The 12281-nt window shown below is 41.7% G+C and overlaps 1 protein-coding gene across 1 annotated transcript in view; it reads right to left on the minus strand.

Moving 5' to 3' along the window:
• The window catches only part of iqsec2b (IQ motif and Sec7 domain ArfGEF 2b), a 37837-nt gene extending 32673 nt beyond the window's left edge, over positions 1–5164 (minus strand). The window contains 1 exon segment of the mRNA XM_036140815.1: positions 4999–5164. Coding sequence (XP_035996708.1) covers positions 4999–5066 — 68 coding nt within the window. The 5' untranslated portion in view covers positions 5067–5164.
• Between the last annotated feature and the right edge of the window lie 7117 nt (positions 5165–12281).

The raw sequence follows: 12281 nt of genomic DNA on the forward strand, positions 1-12281 counted from the left end.
CCTAGACAGACCATACCATCTTATTTCTAGAGCACTTTAAAAACAAAATAAAACCTGAACAAAGTGCTCCACAAAAAAACAAATGCATAATAATAAATATATACACACAAAACACACTATAATGTAAACAAAAGAGTAAGGAAACAAAACAACAAGTACCATTGAAACACAGATAAAAAGAGAATAGAATATAGAATAGGGGCCCCGATATTGAAAAAAGTTTGAACCCCCCTCCATCTTGACACCCCTATCTACAAACTGCAAATGTGAGCCAACGTAAAACTCTACTCTGCTTTAATACGCATGCGCTAACATAAACAACATCAGCCAACTTCGCCGTTGAGGTTGTGTCTCAGACACTTTTCAATTTATTGCTACATTTTGTACCTCTGCTGTGTTTACGTGAACCGCCTTGCCGACTGTCCACACAAACGCCTTTTTTTTAATCTCTCCTGCATTTGTTGTTTTCACCTTGCTCTCTTCTTCCTGCTTCTGTTTTTATTTCTGTGGCAGCGTTACTGCACCACTCCCTGCTGTGGGTATACGTACTACAATGGCTCTATCTAGTGACGCTTTCACTTCCCTGCCACTCCAGCCTCCTCACTCACTTTTCTCCAGGCCATTCTGGACTTGTCTCGGTAGAAATAATTGGTTGAGCCATACAACTCAGGCCGACCGCAGACCACCACTATCAGCTTTTCTTCCACGTTGAATGAAAACTACTTCATCTCCGCTGCAGTCCTTCACCCCACGTCACACCCACACTAGTTCCTGATTGGGTTGTTGGGACCGACATGACACAAACGTTCCATTGTAGGTGTCGTGTCGCTCTGGGCTTCGCTTTAATGCCAAAATTGCCATGTTTTGCGGTCGCTAGAATTGCCTCTGTGGCTTTGTTTAGCATCACATCACTTTGTGGTGCGCGTGTGCATAGCGATATCATGTAAATCTGTCGCTTGGCTTGAAACATTCACGTTTAGTGTGAACGCACCATACGAATGAGTTTCTTGGCAACAAACACTGCAGGTGGTGTGGAGAGTCTGCTATTGTCTGCTATTGAGTATGGTGGAGGATCTGTGATGCTGTGGGCTGAGTTTCTCTTCCAAAGGGCATGGGAACCTTGTTAGATCGTGTGGCAACAAGAACTCTTCAAAAGACCTGGGGTCTGTTCTTCGTACGTCGCTAACTCAGTTAGCTGGATTTGATTGTTGACGATTTGGCATGATCTTGGATCGTTTGGTTCTTTGAAACTCATCCTGGACTTGCTGTCATAGCAACATGTGTGCAAGCTTAAAACCTGCTCGAGAGCAGGCTTATTTCATGTAACAGGATTAGATCGCAGCTTATAAGCGGAGGAGATAGGGAAGTCTGTCGTAGCCATGTCCATTTTTACGACTGCAACCTGTTGCAGAAGGTGCAAGAATAATACTCAGAGCTTTTCGAATTAATCGCGTATTGCGCAATAGACAGGATCCTTTAGCGCAGCGCGACAGTGTAATTGTAGAGAGATTACTTTTGGTGGCTGTTATAAACAGACAAACATCATTTAACAATGACTTTTAAAGAGGAAAACGTTGTGTTAGAGCCATAAATAGAAGTCATTTATTTTTTATCATATTCAGTAAGACTGATTGTTCAGGCCATTTTATTGTGAAGTTTAGTTTTACTTTGAAAGGCTTGCTTCCTGTCGAGCCGTATATTGTATTAGAAAAAAAAACTATGGATGGATTATCTAGACACGGAGCAATACAGTTTTACCGTGTGGATGACTTGGAAAAGGAAGAACTTCATTTTTTATAGATAACATTTTTTTTTGTTAAAATTCCCGGTTTGCACGTGTCCTTTACGTTCAGTGTCTAAGGAACGACAACGATATTGGATCTGTTGCCATAACAAGTGGCTTTTAAAATACAGTATAATAATTAAAGTCTACCATTTTGTAGAATATTCTTGTATTTCACTTTTACTTGTTCCCATGTTCTAGTGGGTCCGTGTAGGCTCTGATATAAAATAACAAAGTAAATATGAAATTATTAAAATGAAAAAATTAATACTGTAGAAAGTGATAGAAACATCTAACATGGACAGCACTTATGCATGTAATTTGTCTGCTGCTTTTTGCCAGCCCTCTCTCCTGGCTTTAGCAGACTTTGAGGTGTTACTTGTCCATTAAACCTTCTATTAAAAGCTTGTGTTCTGCTTGGGAGAAAAACTGTGGCCATTCTTTGGCCATGCTGAACAGCCAATAGCAGCGCTGCTGATCAATGTTTCTACTATCGATACATTTCCCCTTTTAAACAAACGCATGAACGCGCAGTTATCTCGTATAACTCAATCCAGCCATACTAATCATAAACAACAGGTGTGTTTGAAGAACCCAATTAGCCGGATCAGGATTAGCCGGATGAAATCATCTTGGATGTGTCATTGATCTTGGATGTTTTTAAGCAACGTACGAAGAACGGACCCCAAGGCTTTTTACATAAACAGCATGTGGATTTTGGCAGAAAACTTAAAATGGGTCATCATTATGTCTTTCAAAGGAAGAATAATCCTAAATTAAACTAAGAAATGGATCACAAAGAAACAAAGAACATTCAGTCCAGAGGATCCAGCTGAAGTCTGGATGATCTTATATAAGCATATAAAGAGGAACATTCATAGATCTACACGTTGTGTTTCCATAAAAAACAATATGTGCTATCTATAGGCATTGTCTTGTCTTTGGAACAATGCCCAAACAAAGCTATTTCTGTCCTAATATCACAAACGTAAATCTGAGAGATTTTCTTTATCAATAACCGTGTGAGTGCTTTGGTCAGATGATATTCAGCAACAAACACCCTATTGGATCTGATGTGAAAAAAAGATGATTATGTTGAAAACCCTCTTCACGCCCACTCTTAAATCTGGTGGAGAACTTGTGATGCTCTGGGCTTGTTTTTTTTACCAAAGAACAATTTGGTATTGTTAAAATGCTATTTAACAAGGTCCTGGGGACCTTGTTAAATAGCATTTCATAGCTTCATGAGCTACTCAAACTTCAGGAACATTATAAATAAAAATGAGTGATTACTTCCAGAAAATGGGTCATCATTGGGCCTCTCAGCAGGAAAATGATCTCGGATAAATGAACAGTTCAATAAAGTAGGGGTGTCCGGACTTTACGTTACATGGGTCAAAATTGAATAATATTTATTATAAAAAAGAGAAAAAACTACAATTACCAAAATATTATGTTGTGCTTTTTTTCACCTGTTCCACAAAATATGATCATGCAATATTTTAATAAAACAAACTATTGAGATTTCCTGTTGGAAAAGGATGTGTAAATCATTGTAGATCCCAAACTTGAAAAGAGCTTTGCACATTTGCCTCATTAAAACGTTGACATCCAGTTTGCATATTCTTTTGGGCTCAATTGAAATTGAATTTTTCTCCCCCCGGTCTATTTATAGCAATAAGAACAGGATTTGGGTCGGTCTTTCTTTGAAGACGGTTGCTGTATTTTGCCAACTTTAATAAGTAAATTAGAAGCAGATTTTGGTGCACCAAAGTCTGCATTTGAGTAAAAGCCATTTGACAGATGTAGTCCTATTTACCATGAAATTAAAGGGAATGTAAAAAGATTGGTTATTAAAAGACAAATATTTTGTATCGTAGCCCACATTGTCAAGTGTAAAAAGATTTAAACTTGTCTGTACTAATTTTCCATAATTAAAAATAAAAAAAAAACTCTGCATCAAACACCTGTGCTGAAGGAGTAAATTATTCTTGAACTGCACTTGGGGGACGCACAAACTCGATCCAGGGGCCACAAACGCACTTTGGACACCCTGGACCTAGAGTTTCCAGGGACTAAATCAATCCTCTAACATTATCCCAGTTCTCTGACATAGCAACCTTAGAAAATAGTTGTGCCAATAAATATGGCCGCTGTTGTGTGGTATACAAACATACACTCACTGGCCAGTTTTTGGGTACACCTTTGCTAGTACTAGATTTGATGCCCTGTTGCCTTCATAACTGCCTTTTTTGTTGGTGGCATAAATTCAACAAAGGGACAGAAACATTACTCTGATTTCACGTATATAATGAGGTTTTGTCGGGTGCATGTCTCCCTTTCCACCACATCCCAAAGGTGCCCTGTTAAATTAAATCTGGTGGCTGTTGGCCTATACTGATCATGTTTGAAAACACATTTATCTTTGTGAATTATACCGCTGGACGCAGACATCAGAGTAAAGGAACACTGTGGTCATAAAGAGTTTAACACGCTCAGCAACAATGCTCTGATAGGATGTGGCTTTTGAAAATATACTCGATATCTTCCAAACCACCGCATCCCACCAGCCTGATCATTCGAGGCAGGATGAATCCACGGGTTGGGGTTTGGGGGGGGGGGCTTGTTGTCGTTGTTTAGACCTGATTCTCACTCCAGCATCTGAATGCCGCAGCTGCAATCAAGCCTTAATAAACAAGGTGGCGATTTTCTATTATCATCTATTATTCCAACAATCTCAAACTTTGGATTAAAGAGGTAAATACTGTTTTAGCGACATGTTTTTCTTATAGTTGAGGCTTTTTTTTGGGAGGAGGGTGGGCAGGAAGTCAAAAAAAGACCCACAGATTTCCTTGCTGAACTTTTCCTCAACAAAATACTGTTCACACCTACACACACAATTATGTTAGACATCATTCTACTGTGTATTTCTGCGGGCAGCTTTCCCTGGACAGCTTAGCCACAATCCTAACGTGACATGTAGACTTTGAAACGGTGCCGTTAAAATGCCCCCTCTGAGACTCAGACCCTTAATGTGAGGATCATCACTAACGACAGGAAAGGTTGCTGCTTTTCTCAGCCTGTCAAGTATGAGGGCTTACCACATAAATGTTCTGTCAGAGCGGAGATGTTGTGGAGACCGCGGTCAGCCATCTAAGTCAGACTGCTCTTACGGAGGTGACAAAATGAGGCCCGCGTGTGTTTGGCGAACTTACTTTCTGCGAGCGCCGGAGCTGGCGTTGGTGTCTGTGCTGTCGGTGCGTTCCAGACGGTCCCGGTCCATGTTGGAGGAACCGCAGGAGAGGCCTCGCGTCAGTCTGGCATGGCTCCTCCTCTCCCTGCTGGGCCCTGGAGTCGTGGCTGACCCAGATGTAACCTGAGGTGTTGAGGCGGCGCCGACGCCGCCGACGCCGCCGACGCCTTGCTGAACCGGAAGGGACAGGGGCTGGCTGTGGTTGTGGTTCTGCTCCGGCGCGTCCGACCCCTGCGGACCGCGCTCCAGCCTCAGGTCCTGGTTTTCCTGGCTGACCCGGTCCAGCTGGCCCTCAAGCTCCTCAATGCGCCTGCGCTGCGTCTCTAGGAGCTTGGCCTGGCTCTCAATGATGTTGTTGAGCTCCAGTAGGTACTCCACGGCCCGGTTGGGGCTCTCCGGGTTGGACTCCATGGTGGGAGGCCTTCCTCTTTGGGTACGACCACTAGCTGGAGTTTCAACCCCGCCGCAGGGCCCAAGATCCACCCTCCCCACCAGCCCTGATGAGTTGGGGGGAGGGAGGGACCAAGAAAGTCTCTGCTGAAGTTTAACTATAGACCTTTGGTGTTCAGAAACAGAAAGTCACAAAGGTGAAGGGATAGAGAGTTTCAAAATGACTACATTTCCCTTAGGATGGGGGTACAAATTTGCATTATAACACGTCACGCCATGAAGAGGGTTTAAAGCTCAAAATGAAGCTCAGGACACTGGCGATAGTCTGGTCTCCTGAAGTCAAAGTCATTTTGACATCGTCTTGGGGATAGTCAAGAGCTTGAGACATCATGATTCACAATTTACTGGGAGAACATGAAAAACACAGAGAGAGAGAGAGAGATTGGCAGATAGAGGGAGACACAAGGGTGACTAATGACTATCAAGGCTTTCTGAAGATCTCTGAAAGTTTCTTTGCCCTAATTGACAGATCTAAAAGAGAGAACAGGCGAGCAAGATCATCAAGTTACACCATCAACGATGGCACATCCCTATTAATAACTTTAAAAATCGATAGTACCAGTTTTTACTCAGTTATATTCGTCAATAAAAAGCACACTTCCTGGACAGACAGGGGAAGGGGATGGGGGAGGTGATGCCAGTTGTGGTTTACTGATTTCTTATCAGTCGCTGTCAATCATTACATAACAGAGAAATTTCGGCTCCCTCCCACGTTGAGGGTCCCCGCAGAACATCTTCTCCGCTTTCAACCCATGATTTAAAAATGTCTTCAAAGCGCAAAAAGTACGCAGAGTTGGATGGAGAAGTTCATCCTCGGAGTCCAGATCCTCTCCCCCCAAGGTCCGAGAAAAAAAAATGTAAAAAGAAAACAACAAAAAAGAAAAAAACGCTACATCCCGTTGTTTTTCTATTAAGATCCCAAAGTGCGCGTCTCTGGGCTTTTTCTCCACTTTCCCTCCAGATTAAGCATTAACACACAAGTTGCTGCTTTAAAAAAATAAAAATAAAAAAATAAAACTACCAGGACAAATTTCACGGCACAGTGTCCAAAAAAAAAATCCTAAATCTGCACTTCTGTGATTGCAGCCTCCGAACCTCCTATAAAAAGGCGTCTAAACAGTTTACCAAGCCGCTTTTCTTACTTATGTGATCTTCAGCTGCTTGTCAGGTCCTCGGTCTGTGAAGATGAGCTGATGGTTTTCCTCTCAGCAGGCGAGGAGCCAGAGAGGTTTCGCTGCTTTGCGCGTCTCATCAGCAGCGGGGGGAAAAAACGCGTTTGGCTTCTCCTCCTCCGGAGCGCATCTCCGTCAAGTCTCCACATAAGATCCAAATAATCTCCGGAAGAAACTTTCACAATAAAATACTTGCTGTCAAACTAGCACGAATCGCTATTTATGACAGAATAAAAAAAGAATAGAAATAAATACTAACAATAAATAATAATTGATATTGATGTTATCACCAGGACGCGCTGCGGGAAGAGGCACTTTAATGGTTTAGGCGATGTTCTGCAGTGAAACCTTGGGCCCTGTGATCCATGTGTGCTATGAAACATACCACCAACCTCAGCATTGTTTCAAACCGTGCACCATTTAATGGAAAGTATTCCACGTTCAGCAGGATGGTGTGTTTAGCTGCAAAGCAAAGAAGAAGACTAAGGAAATAAAGACCCAGGAATGGCTTACAGAGCAGAGAAAAGAATTTGAGGTGCTTTTTTTTTAACCTCATGCATCCTCAGTATATCAATTCAGTCTAGCAGCTGCAGGATGTGTTGGACAAGCAAGTCCAACCCATGGAGGTCCCAGCGTGCAATTTACTGGACTTAAAGGATCTGTCAACTGGCTGGGCAACCACAGCACACCTTCAGGGGTCTGGTGAAGTACATTCCTTTGGTCAGGCCGTTTTAGGGAGATGATCATGGTGGGAACACTACGGGATTGGTGGATTGCTTTTCACACGAAATGTCACACGTAGTGCTGCGCCATATTTGATTTTTATTAAGTCGATTCAAGACCAAGACGTGATTCTCCCAAATTCACACGTTAACCCCAACTTCTACCAAGTTGGGAATGTTGCATTCCATTTGGAGTCGGAACTCCCAGCATCCGATCGGAAAAATCAACCATAGCGGCCGCTATAGTCGGACTTTCTCCTCAGAAAGTCTGATGATTTTTTTAAGGCTGATTGTAGGGTCCAATATGGCAGCTCCTCTCGTCAAGATGTGATAAAAACATGTTTAATTTAAAAGACACATAAGAGTGCGTCTAAAATAAATCTAGCGGCTACAACTGTGAACCAAACAAATTAAAAGAGGTGTTTGCATGTGGAAAGTATAACTTTAAAGGACGTTTATAAGAGGTACAATGGACAAAACAACAGATTTCCTGACCGTCGCCATATAGTTTTTATTATTATTATTATTAATTATTATTATTAATTCAATTAAATTTTATTTATATAGCGCCAATTCATGAAACATGTCATCCCGAGGCACTTTACAAAGTCAAATTCAATCATATTATACAGATTGGTCAAACATTTCCTATATAAGGAAACCAGTTGATTGCATCAAAGTCCCGACAAGCAGCATTCACTCCTGGAGAAGCGTAGAGCTACAGGGAGAGTCGTCTGCATTGTACATGGCTTTGCTGCAATCCCTCATACTGAGCAAGCATGAAGCGACAGTGGAGAGGAAAACTCCCCATTAGCAGGAAGGAAAAACTTCCGGCAGAACCAGAACCGGGCTCAGCATGAACGGTCATCTGCCTCGACCGACTGGTTGTTACAGAAGACAGAGAAGAGACACAATAAGAGAGACAAAAAAGCACAGAAGCACACATTGATCCAGTAATCTGTTCTACATTAGATGGTAATAGCGGGTGATCTGTCTCCCCTGGATGATGTCACAGTTAACAGAACGTCAGACCAGGTGTACCTGCTATGAAGATAAAATAGAGAAAACAAAAAGTTAAAAGCTGAAATGATGCATATTATTGTTGTTGTTTTTTAATCCCGACTTCTCCGCCTGCCTCGACTGGAACGCTTTTCACTCGGTTTTAACCATATTCCCAGCCTCAACATTGGATTTCCGAGGTAAAGGGAATGCAACATTGAGTTAACGCTTTCCACGAGTTTGTGTGTTTTATTTTGAAAGGCCCGTTCGACTCTCCCGTCAAGCCTTTGCAGCTTTGCTCCGTGGAGTGAGTAAATCCAGCGAGGACAGGTGGGAGAACAACACAATCAGCTGCTGCTCTAATTGCGCTGAATATTTCTCCACGATCCAAAGTCCGAGGCTTGATTTCAGGGGGTTGCTTTTAATGTACTGTCGCTCATTATCATGATGAGGGAAAACGATGCTTCCCTTCTCTGTGTTTTCAAACGTGTCATTTCGCGCCTGAGCTGCTGACTTGAACAGCAGGTTGTGGCTTTTAGGAGACGACTGGAGAAAACCAGGCCTCGGAGCGATGGTATTTTTAGAGCTCATATGTGAACTGAAACGCAGTCATTTCACCTGCTACACAGTGGGGAAAAAAGGGAGAAAAAAAACTAACCTGAGATTCTTCATGTGGAAAAAGCAGATTTCATAACTATAAAATTATCAGATTTAACCCCACAACCTTAAATGTGTCCAATCTGCAGGATATGACTTTTTTTTCCTTCTTCTTCTAATCTTGTCGCAGTAACAATAAACCAAGCAAACAATCCAGTCTAAATCCCATCTTCTGTCCAAACATGCTGTAGTGCATTTCTGCTGCCATCTGCTGTCTATTACCGAGGCTCCCAAAAACAGGAATAATACACAGACATCAGAGCCAATGCATAAAATTGCTTCTGCACTTTATTTGCACTTTACAGTTCAGCCAAACAATCCCACCCGTTTTAAATTGATTTAAAAAAACAAAAAACGAACAAGATCAATAAACATAAAATAGGCAAAGCTACATAGCGTGATCATTGGTTGGATAATTGAACATGGTTGTTTTGTCATTTGCAGCGCTGCAATGCAAACAAATGGACTGGAAACACCAGGTAAGTTGATTTTTTTTATCTTTGGGGGACGCCGGGTAATATTAACAGTCTGTGTCTTTTAATGCGAAGAAGCAACACAATATTGCTTTGACGTCTAAATAATGCAGATAGTGTGTCAGAGTCACTCTGTAGCTTCTCGTCCTAATGGCTTATCTAGAGCAAAGTGTCAGAAACCCTGAGTATATAAAAGGAAAACTGTCATATCTTTAAATAGAAAAATAACATCTCACAGTATCCCTAACAGATTATTAAAAAAAGAGAGAGAGAGAGAGAGAGAGAGCAACAGAAAATTATTGGCTGTTTCACCATCTCAGAGCTCAGATTCTGCAGATTTTCCTTTAGTATTGTTGTAGTTGTTTTTTTTTGTGTTTTTTTTTAAGCATGGCTGAAATTCCTCAACGCCAAACCCATCCGTAGTATTAGACACCTTCAAGCAAAAGATTTTCACAGTAAGAGAAATCAGTGGTTAGGATAAAGTGGTTTGTTACCAAGGCAACTGTACGTGGCACGATGCGCACAGCACTCTCAGGAATCTAGATATTTGTTTTTAGGTTGTTTTTTTTTGTTTTTTTTCTGACCCCACATACACAATGATAACAGTACTGGAAATACGCACGCCCGGTGCGTATCTTTTGGCATCCTTTGCTAAGGGTTTAAGTAGGGGTGCAACACGTCTGAGACAGCACTCAAGCAGCATCTTACAAAACATTCATTTAAGATTACGACAGGCGCTATATGTCTGTGTGTTCACGAAAGGTGGGGTTTTCACATCATTGCACATTAATAAATAGGAACAGATACCTGTCATTGTGTAATACATATTTACAGTGCCTTGCAAAAGTTCTCACGCCCCTCAACCCCTTCAGATTTTGTCACATAACTACAGGATCCGGTCCCTGAAAGCTACTATCCGGCAACTTTTAGCTGCATTCCTGCTCCGACCCCATTAGCTTCTCACCAGGCCTGTGTGGAGCTGAATGGCCGGTTGATTTGGGAATACAGCCGCTCGATTCAGCCACGCTGGAGCAGGGATGGATCCATAAGTTGCAGGATGGTAGCTCTCGGGGAGTGAACTTGGGCAACCCCTGTTTCACAACAAAATTCAGTTGCTCTTATTGGGATTTAGGTTTACAGACCAACGACAAGTAGCACCTAACTGGGAACTGTAAGGAAAAAGATCAGCGGCAGTTCCTATAAGAATGATGCCCTGGGCAACCCCCTCCAGTTTTCCAGTTGTTTTCACTTAAAGGTAGATATTTAAGGTTAAAAAAAAAAAAGCAAAGATGCAGGGCAACTTTAAGCGCTCCCTAAGTGGGGACTTCGTGACTGACAGCAAACACAGCCGGATCTTCCTTTTCTCAACACAAAGCAGAGGTGGTCTGCTTCCAGTTGACTTTTCTCACAAAAGAATAATTAGAAAACTTGTTCATATAACTTATGGATGAACAGAAACCACCACAGAAAGGGATACACTCTTTTCTCCATTTTCTGCAACTGTAATTCCATTTTGGTATAAACCAACATTTTTAAGAGAACATCAGTGAACAACCAGCGCCAAGAAGTCCGAGGAACACAGCAGACAGGTCAGGGAAAGGTTTCAAGCAAGGTTAGGGTCTAAAAGAATAGCAACACTTCAAAATAGGGTTGCGCAAGATGTCTCTGCACCATTGCATTAAGATTCTAAACTCCTGGGATTACAATCAGTATTTGCTAGCTAGATAAATGCAATACTATTTTTTTCCCTCAGATCTGTGCAAAAAAACAAAACAAATTTAGTCTTGTTTAATCAAAAGTCATTTCATCTTATCGCAGAACTCACTAATGTTAACAAATATCGCCATTTATTGGACATTATGCAGACCAACGCAAATCTACCAAGACGTAGAAGTCCACCTAAACTGACAGGCCTGGAGGGGAGGGCAGCAGCTAAGGTAACTTTGGAGGAGATGCAGGGATCCACAACTCAGGTGGGAGAATTACAGCTATTCATAACACACTCCACACATTTGGCCTTGATGTAGGAGTAGCAAGGAGAATGCTATTGTAGAAGCAAAGCCATAACAAATTCTGTTTGCAGTTTGCAACAAGTCATGTCAGAGCCATGCCCAACATTTGGCAGAAGATGGAACCAGGATCGAACTGTATGGCCTACATATAAAGTGCTACGCGTGACAGAAACCTAACATCACCGCGAACACACCGTGCCCAGTGTGAAACATGGTGGCGGCAGCATCAGGCTGTGGCAAAGCTCTTCTCCAGAGTCACAGCTGACGGGAGAAAGGAGGAAGCAAGATGCAAGGCAATCCTGGAGGAAAAAAACAGTTGGATGCTGTAAAAGAAAAAAAGTGCTTGAATCTGGTTTCGACTTTAACCTTCCAGCAGAAAAACAACCCAAACGTTTAGCCAGATAAGGATTTTTTTTTTTTATTAAAGCATTTATGCATCAGAATGACCTCGTCAAGGTACAGACCCCTTCGAGAATCAGAGAGAAGTCTTAATAATTGGACGTTCACATGAGGTCTCCATTCGATCTGGCTGAGCTTGAGCAATCTGACGAAAATATTTCAGCCTCTAGATAACGTGCAGCTGTAATTGCAGCAAAGGCGATGAATACAAAAGCATGCCACAATTTTCAGGATTATATATATATATATATATATATATATATATATATATATATATATATATATATATATATATATATGTATATATATATTCTTTTTTTTTTTAAGACATTCTGTTGGTCACATAAAGTCCAGATGTATA

This window comes from Fundulus heteroclitus, chromosome 1 (genome assembly GCF_011125445.2).
Source record: "Fundulus heteroclitus isolate FHET01 chromosome 1, MU-UCD_Fhet_4.1, whole genome shotgun sequence".
Lineage (NCBI taxonomy): Eukaryota > Metazoa > Chordata > Actinopteri > Cyprinodontiformes > Fundulidae > Fundulus > Fundulus heteroclitus.